Raw genomic sequence first — 23,974 nt, forward strand, 5'->3', positions numbered from 1 at the left:
AGCATAACTCAGCAGTATCTTTGGCAACACTTTATCACAACCTGAATTAAAAAGAAAAAAAAAAATAAAATAAAATAAAAATCACGAAAAATAATGATAACAAACACAAAAAAACCCCAAACCAACCCAAAAAAAAAAAGAAAAAAACCACCTCGATGCTGAGCTACGGTACGGGGGTGGGAGCTGGGGGTTAAGGCAGGCGACGGCTGTGGGACGGGGACAAACCTGGGGGGTTTTTTACTTTATTTTTTTTTTCTGTGGGTTTTTTTTTTTTTCTTGTTTTTTAATAGTGCAAACTCAAACTGTGCTAAAGTGTTGCCAGGACGGGCCGGGGGGGTCGGGGAGGCGGCCGGGGGGGTCCGGTGGGGCCGTCGCAGGCGTGAGGCTGCTCTTGCCATGGGGAATCCTGAGACTAATTCTCTCTCCTCTTCCTTTTTGTGCCATTTTCCTCTTTTTTTTCCTTTTTTTTCCTTTTATCTTTTTTTTTTTTTTTTGTCATTTCCCCCAGACCCCCCCCCCCCCAAAACTTCCCAAGGGCTGGGGGGGGGGGGGGGGGAGGAGAAGAAAAGCAGCAGCGAGGAACTGGGGGGGGCAGGAAAAAAACCCCCAAAAAAAAGGGAAAAAAAATTAACACAAACTAGAAAAGAGATACCACAACTCCGATTACAATAAAGAACCTCAAGTAAGTGTCTATTTACAAATCCACGCTTGTTTTTTTTTGTTTTTTTGGTTTTTTTTTTTTTTTTTGCATATGCCAGAATTAGCCAGTGCTACGCAGAGGTTCAGCCCGGCGGGGGCATCGGTTTTGGGGGGGTGGTGGTGGGGGGGTTTATCTGCCGCAGCCCCCGCTGCCGGACGGGATTCGGGTCCCTCCAGCATCTTTCCCGGGAGGAGTCGATGCCTGGATCCCAATTTTCCTGCCCAGGGCGAGCGGAGCGGGAGGGATGCAAAGCCCACGGAGGGAGTGGGGAGATGGGGGGGAGACGTCTGGACTAGCACTGGCTGGAAAACATTGAGAGGGGGAAAAAAAAATTAAAAAAAAAAAAAATAAAAATAAAGGGGTGCGGGGAGAAATGAACAATACACAATCCCAAAACAAAACCCCATGATTCCTGCCTGAAATTCAAGCTTCCGTGGTTGTTTTTTTTTGTTGTTGTTGTTGTCGTCGGGGTTTTTTTTTTTTTGTGGTTTGTTTTTTTTTTTTTCTTTTCATTGGCGAAGTGCAAGGACTTCGGCGGGGCTGGTGTCGGGGCATGTCACAGAACCTAATTAGCATCCTTCCTCCCATCGGACACCTTGCGGCTTTTATTACTCCGTGAAATATAACTTGGATTCTGCCTATGGTTTGGTTTTTTTTTTTTGTTGGTTTTTTTTTTTGTTTTTTTTAAATATATATATATATATACACATTTTTTTCTTACAAAAATAAATTTAGGATTTTTTTTTTTTAATAATATTTTTTTTCCGTAGAAGTTGGTTTTGACTTGTAAACATGTTTTGCTTTTGCTTTTTAAATTAAGATAAAGTGATCTCAAAGTACCCGTTCCATCGCAAAGTGCTAAGACTTCTTTGTTTGTTTTTTTTTTATTTTTTTATCATCTTTTTTTTTATTTTTTATTGCTTTTTCTGCATTAAATAAACATCCATCTCTCCCCCACCCCCACCACTCAGCCCTCCCCCCCCAGCACACACTCCCCTCTCACTCCCTCTCCAAAGTACATTCGGCCAAACCTGCTCTTGCTTTGAAAGTAAAAAAAAAAAAAAAAAAAAAAACCACCAAAAGGAAAAAAAAAAGGAAAAAAAAAAAAGAAAAAAAAAAAGGAAGAGAATCTAAAAAGTGCTTTCAAAATAAAAGGGCTTAAAATCTCTTTTTCATTTAAAAATGTGCATTTAGAAAATAGGTGACCAGCTGAAAGGTGCCTTTTCTTATCGTCCTCTGCTAACCCCGAGGGTTATATACCCGCCTCTAGAGCCATAGAGCATCTCTACACATATATATATATATATATATATATATTTTGGGAACAGGGCGGGGGGGAGCTGGGGGCCGCCGCAGCTCGCCTCTCCCCCTCGCCCAAAGGCCTCCTTCCCCTTTAAGGGAGACCTCAAAGAACCTTTTTTAAAAGGAATTTGCCATTTTTAGGCCTTTTTCGGGGCGTGCGGGACCACTGCTGTGCCAACCCAGTGCCGAAAATATACTGGGGGGGGGGGAGGTTTGGGGGGGGGGGGGGCTGCGCTTCAGCCCCTTCCTGGGACGGGACGGGCACCCCGGGATGGGGATGGGCGCGGGGACGGACGCGGGGACGGACACGGGGACAGCGTTATCCGCTGGCGGCGGCATCGGCTGAGCCGGGGTGTGCCCCCCTCCCCACCCAGGGTGTCCCCCCCACCCCAGGGTGTCTGACACCCGCTGCCGACAGCAACCCTGCGAAATCCTGGTTGTCCGCTCACATGATTAGGCAATTTTAGGCAATTCTAGGCAATTTTTCACCAATTTTCTACACCGAGCCGCTGCCCTCGACTCCCCTCTCTGGCAAATTCGGCTTCGCGCCGAGGCTGGTGGGAAGGAGCCAGCCCCCTCGCCCCGAAAAGCCGACCCCGCGCTCCCTGGCAAGAGCTGTGGCAGCTCTGGGCCGCAGCAGGGAGCGAGCATCTCGCGCCGCTGGAGCTTTAACTTCCCAAAAAACGGCGGGGGGGAGGCTGGCCCCGCTCCCCCCGGCCCTCCGAGGCACCATGTACCGCCCGCCCTGAAAGAGCCCTTCTGCTCCTACCACTTTTTTTTTTTTTTCTATTTTTGTTTTTTTTTTTTTTCTTAAATAGATCTCTCTCTGAAATAGGTTTTTTTTGTTTTTGTTTGTTTTTTTTAACGTGTGTTTGGACACAAAATAAAGCTTTGGATTTACATGGAAGCTCTTTTCCATGTGACAGAGCCACTTTCCATCCCCACCCCGTGCTTCCTAGCGTCCGCCTTTCCAAGAAAAGGTCCTTGGCTACCGAGGGATCCTCGGGGGAGCCCTGCTTACGATGGGAAGATTGGAAACATAATATATATATATATTTTTTTCTGGTTTTTTTTTTTAAAAAAAGGGAGAGAAACATCTTTAAAGAGAAAAATCGGAGGAAAAGTACTAACTAGATTTTGTGACACTTTGTTGTTTTGTTTTGTTTTGTTTTGTTTTTTGGTTTAGGAGAGTCCTTGCGTGTTACCCTCAGACGACCCTCCTGCTACATTCAATCCTGACGCTTCATTATTTGAATTATCCTCAAAGTGCTGCTGCTCCTGGCCGTTCCTCTGCAGGGTGTCCTCTGATTCTTGGCTCTCCCCACCGGCTTGAAAACTTCCATCTTCGGGGTTCCCCGTAGGGGTGGTAGGCAAACCCCCGGCATCTCTCACCCGGGGTTTACGGCCCCTCCTGGATGGAATACCGTTGCATCCATCTTTTTTAAGGTGCCTGTGCAAGTGGTCGGAGCGGACGAAAGTCTTGAAGCAGCTGTCGCACTGGTAGGGCCGCAGGCCGGTGTGGACGCGCATGTGGTTCTTCAAGTCGTAGTTGTGAGCGAAAGCGGCGCCGCATTGCTGGCACAAGTACGGCTTCTCCCCGGTGTGCTTCCTCATGTGAACCTTCAGCTTGTCCTGCCTGCGCGGGAGAGAAAGCACAGCGAGGGGGGCAGGTCAGCCGGGGGGGTCTCCCTCCGTCCCGTCTGCCCGGTACGGGGCTGAGCATCGGTACGGGGTCGAGCATCACCCACTACGGGGCTGAGCATCGGTACGGGGTCGAGCATCGCCTGGTACGAGGCTGAGCACCGGTACGGGGTCGAGCATCACCCACTACGGGGCTGAGCATCGGTACGGGGTCGAGCATCACCCACTACGGGGCTGAGCATCGGTACGGGGCCGAGCATCGCCTGGTACGAGGCTGAGCACCGGTACGGGGTTGAGCAACACCCGCTACGGGGCTGAGCATCGGTACGGGGCCGAGCATCGCCTGGTACGAGGCTGAGCACCGGTACGGGGTTGAGCAACGCCCGCTACGGGGCTGAGCACTGGTACAAGGTCGAGCATCGCCTGGTACGAGGCTGAGCACTGGTACGGGGTCGAGCAACGCCCGCTACGGGGCTGAGCACCGGTGCAGGGTCGAGCATCGCCCGGTACAGGGCCAAGCATCGGTACGGGGCTGAGCATCGCCCAGTACGAGGCTGAGCACCAGTACAGAGCTGAGCACTGCCCAGCACAGGGTGGAGCACTGGTACAGGGTTGAGCATCAGCATGCGGCCAAGCATCACCCCGTACAGGGCTGAGCATCAGCACAGGGCTGAGTATCATCCAGTACGGGGCTGAGCATCGCCATGGGGCCGGGCATCACCCAGTACGGGGCCGAGCATCGCCCAGTACGGGGCTGAGCATCGCCACGGGGCCGAGCATCGCCCGGTACGGGGCCGGCTGGCTCCTGGCAGGGCCCGCGCAGCCGCAGCTTGCCGGAACCAGGGGAAGGCAGTTGCGGCAGCCGGGCCAGGGGCCAACAAGGCCACGTGAGCCGCGGCGTCTCGCTTCTTCCTGGAGGAAAAAAAAAAAATCAGGCACGAAGCGCGTGGCGGGGCGGCGCAGGCGGCGAGGAGCACCGTCCCTGCCCGGGCGGAGGGCAAGGGAACCGCTCGCCCCTCGCCAAGCGGATCCGACCCCATCCCTCTCCGCTCTCCTGCGCGGCAAAGGCAGACCCCAGCCCCGCACGTGCCGTCACGGCACAGTCACCGCTACCGGCACCCACGGGGGGAAATTCTGGCACCGCGAGGCCCCAACAAGTCCTAAACCTTAAAGGAAGGATCAAACCACCAAGGACTCGTCCACCTCCGGTTTTAACGCAGCTCCCGAAGGGGCCGGGAAGGCGGGCCTTGCTTTAAACACCGTGGCACGCAGCAGCGCATCGAAACAGCTTTTTAAAAATAATGTTTTGTAATTTATAAAATTTTACAAGTATTGATAATTTTTATCAAATCGCTCAGCCTTTCTTTCAGAAGATTATTAGAGCGACGTCGCCACTCCTCCCCCTGAGAACGCAGAGGAACCAGGAAGCGCAAGTGAGCAAAAATCGGTGTAAACCAACGGGCTCCGGGCCCTTCCCAGCGAGGGGGTGGCAGGGAAACCCCCCCCTGCAAAACAGCCCCAGCTCCTCCTCCTGCCTTTACCCCCCAATTTCCTTCAAGAGCGGGGACTGCTTCCCTAAGCAGGCTCCCTGCGCCCAGGCTTCCCCAGCCGACTGCGATACAGGGAATTTTTAATGACACGGGGAGATTTGTTTTCAAGAAACACGCTGTCACTTGACAGGATGGGGAAGGAGAGCACGGTGAAGGAATGCAAAAGAATAATAAAATCAGGGGGGGAAAATAAGGATGATGGAGTGCTTGGTCAGGTTTGCATCCAGTTTTTTACATCGGGAGCCTCTGAGATAAGGCTTTGAGCACAGCTCAGGTGCTTGGGCAGAAGCAGCCGAAACAACCCAGAGCAGACGAGACCTGGGCCAGGAGCTGGAGTTTATTTTGCCCCTGCCGTAGCCCAGGGCAAGGCCGTGGCGGGGGGACAAGGCGGGGGCACCCCGGGAGGCAGCTGGAAAGGGGCTGCGATCGTGAGCAGCAGCTTCAAGGGAGATTCTCCGCAGCGGGTGCGAATGCCCGAGTCGAGTCGGGCAGCTGCCATGCGGTGAGACACACGACGGGGCACGGCGAGGCCGAGCGCGGCTCCCTGTCCCCATCCCCGTTCTCTGTGCCCAAATTCTGGCAGTGGGAAGAAGCAGGAGGATGTAATTTGGCTGGAAAATAGCACTGCCCAGGTCTGTTGTGAAGGGACTTGTTTATAGGGGCTGGGAGAGAGTTTTCACCCCGTTCCCTGCAACGTTGGGTCCTCCCAGGAGCAGGTCCCCATCGAAACCCACGGGAGGAGCACGATATCGAAAAGTGATGGGGGGCACCACCCCACTGACCTCCTCCTCTCCGAAAAAGCCCCACACCTCCCCTCACCTCTCTCCCCCTCACCGCCACCCCCAGCGCCGCCGCGTTTCTGTGAGATGGCGGCTGACGCATCCTCCAGCGCCCAGCCACGCGAGGACCTTGGACCGCTCAGGTGCGGTGGCCTGATTCTGCACAGGGGTGTGTGCGCAGCGCCCAGGGGCCCCCGGCACACGCGGGGCAGATCCGGCATGGGGCAGGGAGGTGCCGCGTCGCAGAGCCCAGCCGCGCAGGGCCGGGTGCGGGGGGAGCGGCAGAGGGCTGGCATCCTCCCGCATTCCTCAGTTATCCAACGTGGTGCTGGGTGCGGCCCCGGCCATGGGGAGGGGGCTGGTAGCGCCGTGGGGCAGGATACGGCCTCCTGCCCACGTCCCTGCCCCATCGGCTTCACGCCAGAGCCATTTGCCACGTCCACGGGCTGCCCAGGGCGGGGAACAGCCCCATGGACCCCCCCCGCCCCCCCGCCAAGGAAGAGGCTGCCGGGAAGCGAAGCAGTCGGCATTTGCCAAGCCGGGAATATTTCAGCAGGCAGAGAGCAGGCAGGGCGGGCAGCCCGGCTCCTCTGCCAGGCAGCCCACGCAGTCCCTCGGCAGGGCCGGGGGGGACCGGGGTGAGACCCCCGCCCCAGCTCGGCCATCACAGCCGCAGAGACCAGCGAGAGGAGGCGGCGCTGCGACGCGTGGACTCGAGTGAACCAGAGGAATCCAAACAATATCCCCTTTCTTCAGCGTTCCCGCGGCGGAGAGAAGGAGCGGAGGAACCCTGATTAGAAACAGCGCAGAGGCGAACGCCCCCGGGGAGCTGAACCAAGGCACCGGGGTTCGTGTTGCTGGTGGGGGCGGCCATCACTCGGCCCATCACGGTTTGCCAAAAGAGGACACGAGCAGCGCGGGGTCCAACCTCCTCCCAATCCAACTACCAGCCACCGGCACTTTGGTCATCCCACAGAGCCATTTCTAAACGACTCCCCAACTCTCGCCTCGATCCCGGGCTCCTCGGCCGTGATGGAAATGCCAAAGGCTGCAGCTTCGTTTCATCAACCGCGCTAACTGGCCTCCGCAGAAGCCCGGGTCCAGCCAGGTTTCCAGCAGAGCTCAGCAATTCAGGACACCGGGATGGTGTGGCACGGGATATCAAGACAGGCCCCCTTGAGACATCTCAAGAGTCAGACCCCGAAATTGCTCGTCTCTCTGGAAAACTCTGGCCTTTGTCTCCAACTCGCCTGTTAAGATGGAAATTAATCAAGCAGGGTAGATAAAATTGCACGAGACCAGCCCCGCGCCGACCCCCGGGGAAAGCCAAGAGCCGGTTTTGTGTGACAGCCCCCTCTCCTTCAGCGTCCGCCCGCTCCTTACCTGGTGAACCGGACTTTGCAGATGTTGCACTCGTAGGGCTTCTCCCCGGTGTGGGTGCGGATGTGGCGCGGCAGCTTGCCAGCCCCCTGGATCACCTTCTCGCAGATGGGGCACTTTTGGAATGCTTTTGCCCTGATCTTCTTCTCCACCTTCTGGGACCAGGACGGATAGACGTCGCCCTCGTTCGAACTGCTGAAATATTTCAAGTAATAATCCACGACCCCATCGTCATCCTTTCGGTCGTCCTCCCCGAGCTGCTGTCTCCCCACAGAATTCATCATTTGCTGCAGCAGGGTGCTAGCAGCCAAGTTATCCACCTCCCTCGCATCATCCTCCGTCTCCGCTCCAGCAGGAACGAAGCTGGGGGAGTCGCCGGCTTCCTGCTGGTCCAGACTCCCCCCCGGGGTCCCCTCCTCTTCTCCCGGTGTGGGCAGGCCACGGCCGCTGTAATGTCCGTTCTGAGAAGGTGAAAACAAGGAGCCAGGAGTCGCCTCCTCCTCCTCTCTGTCCAGCCACATGGCCGGGTTGCTGTCAGGATCACAGTCATTCGCCTTTGGTCTTTCGTTTAGGGGGGCTTGCGAGTAGAAGTCTAGGCCATTGCAGTCCGGCTCCTCCTCCTCCTCTTGGCCTCGGAAGTTCAGTCTCTGAAGGTCTCTCAACTCTGGGTTGGTCCACGGAAAGCTGCCTTGGTGGCCATTGACGGGGTTGCTCTGGAAGAACTCCAGGTACTCTTTTGCTCTGAGATGGTTCCTTTGATCAATTTGATCTACTGTATCCATCTGGTCATTTTTGGCCAGAATCTTCCTGTCCAGGAGATCCGTGCAAACATCCCTTACCGCCGGGATCTCCAGCAGTGTGGCGGCATTGAGGATGTCACTGACATTTGAAGTGCTGACAGTAAGGGTCGCGGTGTAAGCGAACTCCAGCAGAGCCGACAAGGCGTCCGCACTCACAAAGTCTATCTCATACACGTTTTGCTGGTCCACCACTAACCCTGAGGTGAAGAGCTTCTTGAAGTACTGGCTGCACGCCGCCAGGACGGAGCGGTGGGTGGGGAACTCCTGGCCTTCCACCAAGATGACCACGTCGCACAACAGCCCGTTGTTTCTCTGCTCATTCAGACTGCTGAGGATGTCGGTGCTGTGATCGGGGAACGGGATCCCTATGGGGCCGTCCACGCCACCCGCCATCTTCGATGCAAAAGGCTACGAGAGAAGAAGGAAAGCGCAATGAGTCACAGGGGCCTTGGCTGCTCGGAGGCATCACATCGCGCGGGCAAACTCCCAACGCGCGGCAGGTACCCGTCCACCGACGCCAGCGTGCTCTGCAGCAAGCGCTAGCTATCGGCTCGCGCGTCCTCTGCGCCTCTCCACGTCACCGTCGAGTCCGCCGTCCTGCCCGGCATCCAAGACATGCCTCCGTCAGCAGGCGAGGACGGACCCGTGCTTACCTTTACTCTGGGAAGGAGGAGGAGAAACGCAGCCCAGGTGCTCTCAAGCTAGAGTCTGGAAGAACAGCTGAATTAGCACGGATCTGGGCCAGAGCTAGCAAGCCTTGGCAAGGACCAGGGTTAATACACCCAGGCAGCATCTGGACCGCGCGGGCAGGCGTGCCTGGCGTTGAGCTACAGCAGTGTGAGCCTCACCAGTGGACTCCAGTCCACCTCTGGGAGTGTATCCCAGTCCCACCGCTTCCACTGGAAAAGTCTCCTGCTCATTCAGCCTCGCTCTGCCCAGCCAAGCTCCTGATACCATCACGTAATCGCTGGGGAAACGGTGCCCATCGCTCGTCCCTGGGGTCCCAGGGTCTGCAGACGCTCTCAGAAAGATGCGGACAGGGCGCTGGCAGCGAGCGGCCTCTAGAAAGGGCACAGCAGCAAGCTCAGCGCTCGAGGGCTCCGGCGTGCGGGAACACTGACCACCCCAGCCTGCTGCTAAGGGCGTTTTACAAAGAGCCGAGCTCAAACACTTAAACCCGAGGCACCTTCCCCAGGAACAGGAGCCTCGGCAGCGGCCGGAGAGGAGACCGGGCTCACAAAGTGCCGGCTGCAGACCCGGCACCAGCCCCTCGCATCTCAGAAAGGCTTCAGCAAAGCAGCAGATCTTTCCAACGCCACGGGTTTGTGCGGGAAAAGATAAATAAGTCACTCCCGATGCGCTAGCACAACAGAAACAGATCCCCTTGACATGAAAGGCATCCTCTCGTCAAAGGCTGAAAAAGCCAGAGCGCATTGAGCAGCCCGGCGCTGGCTCACCTCCGTTTGGGAGGGATCTCCCTTCGCCGGGAGAGGTGCACCGGGGCCAAACGCAGGCAAGAGCAAAACCTGCCTGGCTTCAGCACGCTGCCTGCCCTGAACGAGCCCCTTAATTCTCCCAGGCCCAGCCTTCTGATCCCCAAAATTGGGAATAACATTTCTCTCCTCTCTCAAGCGGCAAACCCCTGTACTCCTTGCTGCAGAGATGTTGTCTGTCCGTAAATCAATATATTCCTCCTGCCGCCCCAAATGCCGGATCCTTAGGGCCTAACACAACGCGCAGCATACCCCCACACAAATAATTTCGTTCACAAAACACCTTGGAACAAGCGCAAGTATCAAAGGCCTCAGTTTACAGATGGGGAAACTGAGGCACGACGGGAAGTGGCTTGCCCCATGCAATGGGGGGGGGACGGATGAGTCAGGAGCACATCCAGAACAGAAATAATTATACAGGAAGCAACTCCCAGCACCGCGTTATAGCGCGGGGATCTAGCGACCAGGTTGCAAAACAACGCTCGCTTCCCGGCACACACACACACACACCGCCCCCAGCCCTGTTCTGGGCTGGCTAGTAGATTTCTCAGTAGTTCTTCATATTTTCTTATTTTTAAAAAAACTTCATTAATCCAAGGGTGGGGGGGAAAGGAATTCCTGCACCTTCTTGTCTTATACAGAGAAAAGATCCCAGAAGATCCGGGCTGGATGCACAGGGCAGCCGGTGCGAGGACAGGCACGGAAGCAAGGCTGCTTCCCGAGACACCCGACTCCAGAGCCGCCTCCTGGGCTCCTGCAGCCGCAGGATTTGAACTTGAAGTTGATTTCACAGTTTGCTTGGGTTTTTTTAAATAAAAGGTCCTTGCTAGGGAGGAAAAGGCTGTGTGATGGCTGAGCATAGCTTGGGGAGCGGGAAAACCTGCACCGCTCCGAACTCAGGCACAGGCTCCAGGTGTGACCTTGGGCAAGGTCACCACATCTCGGCATCCGCAGGGGGTCCGAGGGACCCCCCCCCAGCCTCCCGAGCGGCTGGACTATGACAGGGGAGGCCTCCGCTGCCTCAGCATCGCTTGCCCCGTTCCCACCAGGGTACCCCCAGAGCTCCCCAAACCCCCCCGATCCGAGCCACCACGGCACACCGCTCCCTAGAAAAGCGGATCTGATACCCTGCCCGCCCCCCACACCTCCTGGCCCTGCAAATGACACTAGAGCCTTTCCCCCTGCCATAGATTAGAGGCTTTAGGAAGCTTCTCCCCTCTCCCAAAGAGAAGTTGAGCTGCATGAAGCATTTTGAAGCTTCAGGCAATAGTCTTCTGGGCAGCCAACCTTCATCACCCACGCAACCGGGCTTTGTCGGCTGCAGCGCCCGGCTCCGGGGAGCAAGGGGACCTGGGGGAGCGAGTCAGGCCGTGCAGGCGAGGTTACCCCCCCCACACACCCCGGCCAGGGGGCCGGGACAATCAGCCGGACAGTGTGGGAACGGCTGCAGGGTCATGAGACTGCCGAGGGCTGGCATGGAAAGTTGTACAACTTTGCAACTCATTCTCCTTGCACAACACGCCCTTTGTGTCCCTCCATCTGCGGTGGCCGAGAATATCGAGGGGCAAACGGGCTGCCCCGAGCCCCCCAGGAACGGCTTCAGCACCCTGACACTTGAGCCATGACCAGAGACTCAGCCCTTAAAAAAAAAAAAAAAAAAAAAAAAAAATTAAAATCAAGCCCTGCTCCCTTTTCAGGGGCCTGAACAGCCAGAGTACGAACGCCTGAGGCTTAGTAACAAGAGACAGTCTTCCACCTCTACGCAAACCCCCACCACCGTCCCGCGGTACAGGCACAGGGCGCGACACCGCGGCGGTGGGATGGGTGAAATCCCCTGGGAAAGGTCCTGACGGCCAGGTGACAAGCGACGAAAGCCGCCGACACGACCGCCAGCTAGTCCCTTTCTTGGCAAGAGTAAGGCCTGAATGGGCCACCAAGGGGGAGCTTCAACTACTGACCTAAATTTCCCAGGCAGCTCTTTTCTCTCTCTACACCCTCCGACCGCCGAAAAGGCATTATACGCTTCTTGTCCCAGACTGCGCGTCTCTGCGGGCTTGCAAAGATGCCACATTTCACCCCAAAGCGCCTGCGTTTGAGAAGTTAGGAAATCGCCCTCCCGTATAACTCGTAGCAGCTGAGGGGGCACCGTCAACTTAAAATACGTCCCATTTGAAAGAGAGGGTTTACAACACCACCAGAGCTCTCAAATTTATTTACAGACCTTATTTATAAGCCTGGCGTAACAAAAACGCGCATCCCTAACTACTCGGCTATCTCCGCTTTCATCGGTGCTGAGCCCGCTCTGCATTTCCAAAACACCAACGCAAGCTAGCTTCGGCTATCCTCGGCTCCCCAGGTCAGTCCGACGCAAACACAGCAGGAAAAAAAATGTCATTTTTTGTGTGCGAGAAGCGCTGCTGAACACACGTGCGAGCGAGGGAAGCCCTCCGCCTCCCCGAAACGCTGCTCGTGGCGCTCTCGGCTGTTCCACATCCGACTGGTTTCGCACCGAGGCCGACTGTAGTTTGATGCCGCTCCTCAACGCTAAAAGGTTATTTTTCTTAAGCTCAAGTTATCAACTCACTCCTTTCAGACCTACCCGACAAACTGCAAAAAAGCAGAACAGAGCGTTAACCGAAACCCCTGAGCTTGCACTTTTTTTCACCTCGAGTCCGGCGGGATTGTCACCCAATCGCTTTCCTACAGGAGTCCTGGAATTTGACATTTACATTCAAATGAGACGACCACATTAAGATGGGATCACAACCAAAAGTGCTGACAAAACACTGCTTAATTACTAGTTTTCCACGTAACCTCAGTGGGTTGTGTTGGGTTTGGGTTTTTTCCCCCCCCCCCCCCTTTTTCTTTTGCTTCTTTGCGTTTCTTTAGAATTTAGCTGGGCGAACAGAGGAACCTGAGCAGCTTAGAAGGGCTCTGAAATATGCGGGTATCGGGTGTAAGAGCTAAGTCACATCTGGTTAGCTGGTAACAGCGAATGTTTTCAACGTGCTCTTCATCCGGAAAAGATCCCAAATCGCTTTACAAAGGCAGGGCTCTCCTCTCCCACAGAGGTGCCACCCACTCCAGCAGCACAGATGAGAAGCTTGAGCAATACTACGCACCCGCTCTGGGCAGAAAGGGAAAATTATCATTATTTCCACCCAGCACCAGGCGAAATGGCTTTAGGGCACTGCTACAATCCACAATGTAAGGTTTCCTGGGAATAACTGCGTTTTGGGCTACGGCACGTGGTTGTTTGGTTTCTTGCAGCTCAAAGCACCCAAGGAATGGAGATCACAAGTTGCTACGCCCGGTTTCTTAGAGGAAAGGCGCGTATGACAGCGTCAGGGCAGATTTTACAGCAGCCCTGCTGCGTGCTGGAGAAGAATTATTAAAATAATGTTGCTATATAAAAAAAAAAAAAAAAGTCAAAACCAAAGTCAGTGGTTTGCTGCCCAAGGCCCAAACATTATCCTAGCCCTCGCTCACCACCGACTGGAGAAGTGGGCATTTTTTCCCTATGAATAGCTCACCCCAATTATAGGTCACACAATACAAGTCCTTGTCTCTTCGCTTTATATTTAGGGAACGATCATCCCAGTTCCCCTCTTCCTTCTTCCAGCTGCACGGACCCATCTGCAAGCTTGGATCCCTCGAGATAAAAACGCAGCTCTCCGGCCATTTGGAGCGTGAGCCATCATCTCTGCTGACACCAAGCTCTGCAACACCCCAAGGACAAGCCCAAGCAAGTCTCCTTCTGCCCAGGATCCACCCTAAACTATGCAGAGGCCTCGGGAAACACACCTAGCACGCAGCAGCATAAAGCCAAAAAGGTGGGAAGATGGTAGGCAGGAGGAAATGAAGGAGGGTGCTTTGCCTGCTTGGGAGAAATCACTATTTCAACCACTCTACGGTGCTGTTAAAATTCAACCGCTCTCTAAAAGGAATGCGCTGTCGGCAGTTTAGTGCCAAACTATCCGAATTATGTGGACCTGCAAAACAGATGCATGTTCTTGAGAGGAAGACCCTGCACATCAACAGAAGCAAACTGTGTTGTATGAAAAAAATTAAGATAAAAAAAAAAAGTCAGCGTGCTTTTAATAAAGCTAAATTTTCGACAATGAAACGGGGAGAAGTCTTTTGTGCTTAGCAGGTAATTTCAGCCCTCGATGGCAAAAAGAGTGAATTCAAGCTTTCTTGTATCTTGACTGGACATCGCATCTGGGGTAAAACACCAGAGGACACATATGGCATGACCAAGATCACGCAGCTATTGCAGTGAAGAGATCAGAGCGGAACAAGCACCCTGCAAATATCTGTGGCCTCTTGGTGGACAATGTGGCTCTGTTTTCCGCAAACGGACATCCCCTCCAGCCCCCTACAAACCCCTGTCTGAAGGCACCGACTCTGGGAAGCATCTTATTCCCCAGCTCTCAGTGCAGGGTCTCTGTTACCGCAGCTCCAATCGCTGCATTCACGACACGAAGGCTCATCTGAGGAACAAGACGGATCACATCATGAGGAATCGGTCGGCTCCCAAACAGGCACTGGGCTCCTGATCACACAACCAGATCAAAACTACCACTGGTTCCTCAAAGCGGGGCGGTTCTTTTGTTCTGATCCTTCCCAACATCAGAGCTTTCCGAGCATCCCGCTTCGACGTCTCAAATTTAACGTGAAGTGGAAAAATAAGCGAGATGAAGCGACGACATCCAACAAGGTAGCCCGAGCTCCTCAGTTACGGCAACCAGCCTTCGTTTCAGTCCAACTCGATGAACTCGCACCACTATCAGGTAAGCAAAACAGCTGGGGCTTTCCTTGCCACTGCCAGGTCTGACCTGCCAGGGAGGTTTGCCTCTCCCTACTGTCTAGAAACATATGCCTGGGCAGCATAGGAAGCTCCAGCACAGAGTCAGCCCTCGTTCTAGGACTGTTTCATACCAAGCAGTTGCCCAACGTAAAAGGAAATCTACCCCAAAACCTGCGGATACATCAACCGCCCATCCTTCAGCACGGATCAACACCGCATCCCTCATCTCAGAAGAGCCAAAGGACTTTACGAGCCGCCTATCGACAGGGAAGAAACACCCAACGCACCGCAGAAACAACAGTCTCTGGGGCAGGACGCACAACGATTTAGCAGCAGAGAAGTTCAGACAGGAAAGGAGAATCCCACATCCTGCAACCGCTGCCAAGGGAACTCTGGTAGGAAGAATATCTGGTAATTGCTCCCATCGAAGCGCGGATGGAATTGAACGCCCCTCGGACCCTCAACGAGCATCATGGGAACTTTAACGACCACAAGTAATAAAGAACCTTGATTTTTCCCTCGTATGAAAAAACTAATAATACTAATAACCCCCTCCCACAGCAGAGCACCTCAGAGGTAGGAGCGGTGCCAGGAGTTGGCTTTGTCGTGGTGCTCTCCTCTCCTCGGGCTGGCCAAAAGGGGCAGATCTGCCGAGCCGGTGGAGCAAGGACAACCCTCCCCCAGACGCCAGCCATTTCCTCGCTCAGGAACGGCTGCATCCTGTGCTCATTCAGAAGAGCCTGCGTAGGTCTGATATATTTGGCAGAGCATCTAAATCGGGCTGGAAGAGCTGCATTGAAGAATTCGGATGAAGAAGTCCCAAGCCCACGTTACGCCAGTGTTTCAGCTCGCATATCAAACTGGGCTACGAAGGGACGACCACCAAACCTCTCATCAAGGTGAGACATGGCCTAGCAGCTCCTGGACAGACAGATTTTGGGGCTAATTCAGCAATCTCCCTGCTTCCTCAGGCAAGCCATGGCAGCTGACTGAAGGTATCCCCAAGAGAATTTTACACCTCAACCCATTTATAATCTTTCCAGTATTCAAAAGTGCCCCTCCTCCCCTCCCGACCCTTACCACTGTGTCAGCAACGGGAAGAAGCGAAGGCGTACTTCACCGAGACACCTCGGCGGCGTAACAGCGACCGCTCGTGCCGAGCCAGAACCAGAGCAAGAGCAACTGGAACTGGGGCTCCCGAATCCCAGCGGCAGGTTGCAAAGCAAGCGGCAGAAGAGGCGGTGGGACCACGACGGAGCAGGGAGATAATGGCTGCCCAGGTGGAGCTGGTCTCCGTGATCCTGTTAACGAGATGCTAGAGGTCCGGGATTCCTCACCACGCTAGAGGAAGTCATTAGGGACACTGCTCCGGAGCGCACCAGGAAGAAAAGGGCTCGTTGCTCTTCGTTTTCCAAAACTGCTTGAATTTAAGCGCTTTTCGCACGTTGGTCCAGAAGAGAAAGCACATGCCAGATGCAGCTTTTTTCTAGTTGCGTGGGCAGCGAAAGGACAAGCGCAACTGAGGACAGGGCTCACAACTACCAGCTTGAGCACCAAATCCAGGGTCTGGCCAATTGACTGACCCTCCGGCAATCCCATCCCCGCTTCCCTCCTTGCCTCCCCCGTTCAGGCTCCGTATTTCGATCCAAACTCTGACCTCTAAGCACAACCGCAACACAGAGAAGGTTACAAAGCTGACCAGGAGAATTAAACCAAACCCAGCAAAGGGAAAGTCACCTGCGGCAGCGCGCAGGGCCCACTCCCGACCCGTGCCGAGTGCGTGGGAAGGCGGGGAAGCGCTCTGCATCTCCCAGGTCTATGGCTTTCACGTAAACCTAATGGCATTCATCACCCAGAGAAGAGACACAGCGAGGCTCTATCTCTAAAGATGCTGGTAGCTAACTTCCCCAATTAAGAAAACAGCCGAGGGATGACCAAACGTCACACTCTGCGACACCGCAGATCCCGACCGATGTCAGTAACCGGGAAGGGATTTCCTTCCAGGGCACAGCACGGCCTCGCACAGCGCAAGGGGAAGTTCGGTTTCCGCTGCAGCATCAGCTACTGGCAAAAACCAGAAGTCGACTTAGACCCCGACAGAAGGCTCCCGCCCGCCGCATCACGTGGCGAAGCACCGCGGCCCAGCCTCCGCCGGACCTGTTATGGCACATCCGAAAGAGGCGGCCACGGCACGGCGCAGAGCCTCCCCAACCTGCCGCCCCCCCAAAACCATCCCGCGCCGATGAAGACGTGGCCCTTTTCACCGCTGACAGCAACAACCAGGACGTACTAAAACTTCTCTTATGTTGCAAGGTTAGCTCGAACTGGTTACTCCACCCAGACCTCCTTGCCAATTTTCTCCTTTGTCATCAGAGACCGTATTTAATCCAGCAGGAATGTGCCGTGGTTCAAGCCCGTGTAGTCACAGACCCAAAGCCAGCGCGCATCCCTTGAACTTCGGCGCGTGCAGGGCTTTACTTTTGCGCCAGAAGCCCCCTCCATCACCGGCACCGTTGCTCTGCCTTGGGGTTTCCCAATGTGACGGTCCCGGATCCATCACACGAGGTCTGCGTTCCGGGACTGTCACTGAGCAGCACCGACAGCCACCAGGTAACAGGAATTTCTCCGCCACCATCCACCGAGGAGGCCGAGAGCCGCCCCGCTGCGAACCCACCTTCGCTCCAGCAAGGCTGCGTGCAAGTTGCTCCCAGGTCTCCCTCCTCTCCTCAGCTGAGCCCGGCAGCCTATGCACGCAGCCCTCAGCTTGCTGAAAACATCCAAGCACGGTTTACGGCGCCGGGAAGGCCGGTCACCCTTGCGTTAATGGAAGCTGCTTGTTTTGCTGCTGAAACGAACTCTTCAAAAGCCAAGCCCGAGTGTGCCCACACGCCTGTTGCCGCAGCCCTCCGACGGGTTTTCTCCCACGTAGCTCCGCTGTTGCCGTACACCAACAGAGCAGCTCCCTGCAAAAACCACGGCGGGGTTTTCGGGAGATCCTGCAGAAGACCAAGCCCTTGCACGTCCAACCCCTAGTTCTCCTAAATACGTCAGAAAGCCTCAGAAGTTACACGCAAAGGGGAAAAAACCCTACAAAACACAAAACTCTGTTTCAATCCTGACTAAATGACCGGCCCCGGCCTAGGAGGAGAGCATGTACGGAAGGGGAAGGTTTCTTTTTCAACTTGAAAGCTCCGTAAGCCTGGAGGCACTGAGATCCACGCAGAAATAAGCTGCCAAAAAGGCAACGTTCAGCCCCTTCGCCAAAGGGACCGACTGAAGACTCGTCACGAAGAAACGAAGCCGCCGCCAGCTTTAACCCACTGCTTGGCAAAACACGAGCGCCGAGCGGGGGCTGCGGGACCACTGGCACGTCCCAGCCGCTCACGGCTGGATGAAGACAAGAGCTTCTGCGGGCTGTATTTTTACACCTTCCCCCCCTTCAGAGACCAGGCATGACCACAGACCAGCAAGAGGCCAAACCCTGCGCTCCCCGCTCTGGCCAAAATCCCCCCACGTCACCACGGGCGTATTCCCCAAGAAAGGCGGACAGCACCTGCCCCCTTCACGCCACGTTCCCTCTGCTCCATCACAGCTTCCCTCCGGCTCCTAAACCAAGAGAACCCTAAGAACCGCTCAAATCCCCCCATTCCCGCAGATCCCCAGCACCCATCCGTTTCCTGACCTGCTCCCTGCACGCCCGGCTCTCCAGCCCAGCTACCCCCGAGCCCCAAAAACCAACCTGCCCCTCTCCCACCCCGCAGCCATGTCACAGGTTCGTTCCCCTTCGCAGCCTCCGCGTCCTCCCCCTCCGACGAGCCTGACGTTTCCTGCCCGCTCCCCCTGCCTTCAGCGTTCGATGTCGGAGGTCTCGCGTTAATCTAATCGCCTCAAATGGCACCTCAAAGACCGGTTGTCTTTTCCACAGCAGGAAGGGGAGGGGAAAAAAATTAAAAAAAAAAAAAAAAAGAATAAGATTGGAGTTTACTGACAAAGCAGAGCGTACCGGGCAGGGCAGTCCCTTATGTAATTCCTATTTTGTGGATAAACAGAGAGCTCGTCTCGCCATTCTCGACTCCACGCGACGTACAAAAGCGAATCCCGAGAGCGAGCGTGCCACACGCTTCATCCCTGGCAATGCTGTCCTGCCATGAAGCTCTTTTCCTTCCCTCCTCGGCGCAGCACAGGGATGAAGGGAAGGAACGCTGAACCGGTACCGCATGTACTCTGCCTGTTGGGGCAAGAGGCTCCGAGTAACTAGAGAGCAGCAACCTGTAGCTACAAGCCTTCCTTCGATGCTTGCCCAGCTCTGTGTTGGGTAGGCACTCAAGCAAACAAACAACAACAACAACAACAACAAAAAAACAACCAAACCCAAAACAACAACAAAAAAAAAAGAAATCTACTTACTGGTTTCCAGTTTGCCGGTGGGAAATAAGTAGGTACACGAACCAGGAAGGAAATAGGGCGCACAGCTGCAGTTTAACAGCAGGCAAGAGGGAGTTAAAACGCAGCGCTGGGATGCCTAGGAGCATCCTCTGCTGTGAAAAAAAGCAAGGCAGCAGTCCTTCCCGCAGCAGGGAGAGGATCTCGCACAGTTTCAGACGGGCATTACAGAACCGCAGGGGTGGAAAGCGGGAGGAAAACAGTCCCGGAGGTGCTAACCCTTCACAGGCAAAGAAACCACCCAGCAAGCGCCTGCGTCGTGTGCTTCTGCCTGGGCTCCCACAGCCCGGGAGGGTGCACGGATCTGTGCTCGGCTTCGAGGAGATCGGTGAAAAGTATTTGAGACAGCAAGGCTGTCGTCAGGGAGATCGCGCTCCCGACAGTCCAGCCGTACGCATTTTTTAAGGGATCTGCGAAGCAACGGCGTCGGAAAGCCGCTGATTGCCAGGGGATCTGCGGCTCATCTCACCGATGTGGCCTTGGCTCCCACCTGCAGCCACGGGGCAGCTCGCACCAGTTTCCAGTTTCTCGCACCTTGTCACATTAGGAGAGGACGCTGATCCCTGTATTTTCCTTCCACCTGCAGCCCGGGGCTGCTGCCCGAGATCTCGCAGGACGATTTACAAGTCCCTTAGATGGCTGGGTCTCCGAGGGGGAGGGAGCCTCACCACGATTCGAGGCACAGAACAACTTTTGCTCCGTTTGCACCGTGGAAGTCACGTCCGGACTCTGCTACAGGAGCCCAGCAATGACACCGGGGAGGCAGGGAAACTGAAACTGTGCGCAGAGGGAAGACGATACGGCCGGGGAGCTGGGCGAGAAACAATTGTCCCTGGATACTCGCAGAGGATCCCGATGCTTGTCTGACCTCGTTTACTCCCGCTCTGAAGTCCTACCGGAGCTCCTCCGGGACCGGCGGGATGCTCCAGGCACAGGTATCGGGACGGACACGCGGCTAAGCAGCTCGCGCGAATCAGGCGGCAGCGCCGAACACAAACACGCACCAGTCTGGATCAAAGGGTCACGGGATTGGGTACAAACGCTTCTCCTAGAGACCAACTGTCTTTCCCCCTTTCCCCGAGATTTGCTCGTCAAAAGACTTTTAATTACAGATTGAAACCAGTCTCTTCAAATTTGAGGTTAAGGCTGGTTGAGAGCAACTGTTTATTGCTTTGACTATCCAAGATAACGAGGAGGACTCTAATTGTTTGCCACAGAAGTCTTCTCTTTCAATAAATGCAGCATCCTGAGACTGGGAAAAACCCCTCAAGTGCCAGTTTTAATCAAGGTTAAACCACAGTTCTCAAGTATTTAGGCTCCGTCTCAAACGCAGACCAGGAATTTCACAGGCTCCCCCCCCAATTTTTAGGTTGGCCGCCTGCGGGGGACTCGATTCTGCGGAGTTAAAACCCAGCACTCGGGCAGCACTTTATCCCCCAGACAAGGTCCCGAGTAAACCAAACCATCTCAGCACCTCGACACAAGCAAAATTTCTTCCCCGATTTGCGTCCCGTGCCGACATCCCGATTCTCACACCGGGAAAAAACAACTGTAGTTTTCAATTCTGCTTTAAAATTCACAAAACGCAAAGCGAACCCACCACGTTCACCGTGCCAAATTAATTCCACCCAGCCGTGGCTGGCGCAGCACCTCTAGAGAGCAGAGCTCCTTACCAAGCCCACGACACAACTAAAGATCATCGTCGGACCCGCTACCACAATGCGACGAGATGCACGTATGAGCAAAAAAATAAATTAAAAAAAAATTAAAGACCTAAGAAGAGCTGCAGGTCAGCAGAAAATGAAGAACTACTTTCATTCACCACCAAATTTATTAAGAGCTCATGCCTTACAAAACCCTCCCCTGAGTTACTAACGCAATTAAGGCTCGGTGGAAAAATCCCACCATCTCGCCCATGTTTGGGTTGCGCCTCTTCACTCCCTCTTTCACCAGAACAAGCCTAAACAGGGGCCAGAATGAATATTAAACAAGAATGGCTCCTCTCTAATAAACTGCTCAGTTTCGCTCCGTCTCTCTCTCTTTTTTTTTTTTTAAAGTTGTTTAAATACAACATCTCCAGCAAACCATCGGAATTAAGCTAGCCCGTCTCTTCCTGATCAGCCTCCAGAAGTGCCCACATGCTACAATTTCCAACCAGGACCAGCAGAAACATTCAGAAATAAAATGTTTCCTTAAAAAAACAAAACAAAACAAAACCCCAACAAACCAACACTTTTTAAAATGACGGGATGACCTTTTAGCTCCGCTGCTACGCTTGCACACTTCAACCCTCATTAGGTTGTAAATTCTTCCAGGCAGAGACCTTCTCTACCCATGCCTATAAAGTACTTATATAATAAGTTATGGTTTCGATAGCCAGGACAATTAACAGCACAAGGAACACGGCTAATCTCGAACAGAGACCAGCAGCAAACTCTTACCAAGAGTCCTTGAGCCGACAGAAACTTTTGGTGCCCAGCCTCCTGCTGCCCTGTGAGTAAGAGGGTCTCCAGGAGGCCGGCTGAGAACACGGGAGAGCCACATGAGGTACGAGCAGTCACATCGGTGGCCGGCGCACGACAGGAACTGTTGTTTTCAACGTAAGAACGTCGGGATTTAAAAGTTCTGCTAAGAGGAAGCCCCAGGTGCCGGGAGTCCTACTCCGAGGGCTTTTCCCTGCGCTACTGAAACAGCGCAAGCAACAAAGCCCTTTCCCCAGGCAGCAACCAGCTCGCCTCCGGTTTCAGACCATGGTCACCGCAGCAATCTGCCCGGGACTCTGTCCCCTGCCATCGGCCTCGCAACCGCAGCGATCCCGGGGAAGCCGGTGGTAACCTTCAGCTCTACCTCAGGAGCTCGGCACAGGAGCTTCGGGTACCTGAAGGCTCAATTCCGAACCAACGCCTCAAACTCAAGAGCCTTGAGACGGGGGGTGGGGGACAGTAAAGCCAAGGAAGCGTCGCAACCTTGGCCAAGCAGAGAGGCCTCCCCTTCGCCGTCAGCAAGGGATGCTGCCCCTCACGCCAACCTCCGCGGCAGCTTGCCGGCCTTCGCTGCTGCGCAGCTCCAGCGGCGGGGACAGAGGCTTATCCTGCCCGGCTCTCCCAGGGCAGCGCTCTGCGCAGGGCCCAGCCGGCGGCTGTCAGGGCCCCAGCCACCGAGGGGGGGGGGATTATCGCTGCGAACGGCCGCCGGCTGCCCGACCTCCCTCTCCCCCCTCTGCGCACGGGGGTGGGTGCGGAGCCGGCCGGGGGGAGATAAGGAAGGGGTGAGGGTTGGGGGGGGGAAACAAACCCCAAAAAAACCCACCCCGACAACAAACACCCCAGAGAACGGAGCCAGGGACAGCCGGCAGGCCGGGCCGGCCTCCCCCAGGCCGGTTCCCCGCGGTGACGACCTTGGGGTGCTCGGGGACGGGAGGGGGAAGCCCCGGCGGGGAAGGGACGGAGGGAGCGGCCCGGTCCGGCGCCCCCGCACGGGTCGGCCCAGCCGCGGCCGGGCTGGCAGGACACACGCCCCGGGGGACCCCACCCAGCAGCCGGGCCCCCTCCCCCTCGCCGGGTCGGGCCGGGCCGTGCCGCCCCCCCGCAGCCCGCTGGCGGCGGGGCCCACAGGGAGCCTTGGCCGGGCGCCACGACCCCACCCCTTCCCCCGGGCGGGCCGCGCCAATGGAGGCCGGGCGGGGGAGGGGGCGGGGGGCGCCCGGGCGAGGTCCGGGCCCCGCGGCCGCCGCCCGGCCCCCCCCCCGGGCAGGGCAGTGCGGGGCAGGCCGAGCCGGGCCGGGCCGCTCCCGGGGCCGAGGCCGGGGCGGGGGGCGCGGGCCCGCCCGGGGAAAGCGGCGCAGGCCCCGCCGCGCCTGTCCTCGGCCACCCCGCACCCCGCCCGCCATTGGGCCGGGCGGCGGCGGGCGGGCACGCGGGGCGGAGGGCGCGCCCCGATTGGCCCCGCCCGCTGCCCATCAACACGCCTCCCACTCGCCGCGCGCGAGGGGCAAGCCGGGAAACGTAGTCCGCGCCCCCTCTCGCACCTGCGGCGCGGCCCGGACGCCGGACTACAACTCCCAGGAGCCACCGCGCCGCGCCCCCCCCCTCCCCGCCGGGCCCTTCCCCCCCGCCGCGACCCCCCCCGCACGGCCCGGCCAAGTACAACGTATGCAGGCGGGGGGGGGGGGGGGGGAAGGGGGGGGCAGCTGCCCCGGCACGGCCCGGCCCCCCCCGGCCCGAAGACCCCCCCGACCCCCCTCCTCTCACCCCCCCCCCCCCCCCCCCGCGGACAGCACTAGTGGGGGGGGGGGGGAAGGGTCGGGCCTCCATTTCCCCCCCCGCCCCGCTCGGACCCGACCCCCGCCCGCCCCCCCCCCCCCTCCCGTTCCCCCCCGTTCCGTACCGGGCGGGGGCCGAGCGGTCCGAGCGAGCGGAGCGGGCCGCGCCGTGCCGAGCCGGGCCGAGCCGTGCGGGCGGGCGGAGCAGGCTCTGGCCGCCCCGCGGGAGCTGCTCGCCGAGGCCCGTATGCGGCTCCTTCCTGCTCCGGCCGGGGCCGCCCCGCTCTTAAAGGGGCCGCGCGCCGCCCCCCCCCCGCCCGCCCGCCGCCCCCCCCGCACCCGCCGCCTCGGGGCGCAGCCTCCCAGCCGGGGGGGGGCGCCCCCCGCAGCGCGCGGCTCCGCGCGTGGGGAGGGCGGAGGGCGCGAGGGCCCTTTAAGAGCCCCCCGGGACCCCCTCGGTCCCTGCCCCGCGCGGCGTGGGCCGCTCCCCGCGGCCCCGTCACCCGTGTCACCGCCCCGGCCCCCTCGCCTGTCACCCCACGGGGCTCCTCCCCGGGTCTCGCCGCGTCACCCCCCCCCCCCTCCCCGCGCCCCCGCACCCACCCGTGTCACCCCAGAAGCTATCTCCCCGCCGTGTCGCCCCGTAGGGCACCTCCCCACGACCCCAAACCCACCCGTGTCACCCGCCTCTCCCCCCCATCACGTCACCCCTCCTCCCCCACGCCATGTCCCTCAGGATCCCCCCACTGTCCCCTGACACCCCCCCCCCCCCACGCCGGGAAGGGGACGGTCCCAAGGTCAGCAGTGGGCTGGGA

The 23,974-nt window shown here is 56.9% G+C and overlaps 1 protein-coding gene across 2 annotated transcripts; it reads right to left on the reverse strand.

Moving 5' to 3' along the window:
• Positions 1–2,016: 2,016 nt before the first annotated feature.
• Positions 2,017–23,450, reverse strand: ZBTB7A (zinc finger and BTB domain containing 7A). Of its 2 annotated transcripts, none has more exons than XM_054805186.1 (3): positions 23,285–23,450; positions 7,356–8,560; positions 2,017–3,638 (listed from the first exon to the last, which is right to left on the reverse strand). In XM_054805186.1, the coding sequence occupies exons 2-3, from the start codon at positions 8,543–8,545 to the stop codon at positions 3,185–3,187; spliced, it is 1,644 nt and encodes a 547-aa protein (XP_054661161.1). In that variant the 5' UTR covers positions 8,546–8,560; positions 23,285–23,450; the 3' UTR covers positions 2,017–3,184. The 2 variants fall into 2 exon arrangements, with proteins under 2 accessions (XP_054661161.1, XP_054661160.1); XM_054805185.1 differs by lacking the exon at positions 23,285–23,450 and adding an exon at positions 21,340–21,956.
• Between the last annotated feature and the right edge of the window lie 524 nt (positions 23,451–23,974).

This window comes from Grus americana, chromosome 28 (genome assembly GCF_028858705.1).
Source record: "Grus americana isolate bGruAme1 chromosome 28, bGruAme1.mat, whole genome shotgun sequence".
In the NCBI taxonomy this organism is placed as follows: Eukaryota; Metazoa; Chordata; class Aves; order Gruiformes; family Gruidae; genus Grus; species Grus americana.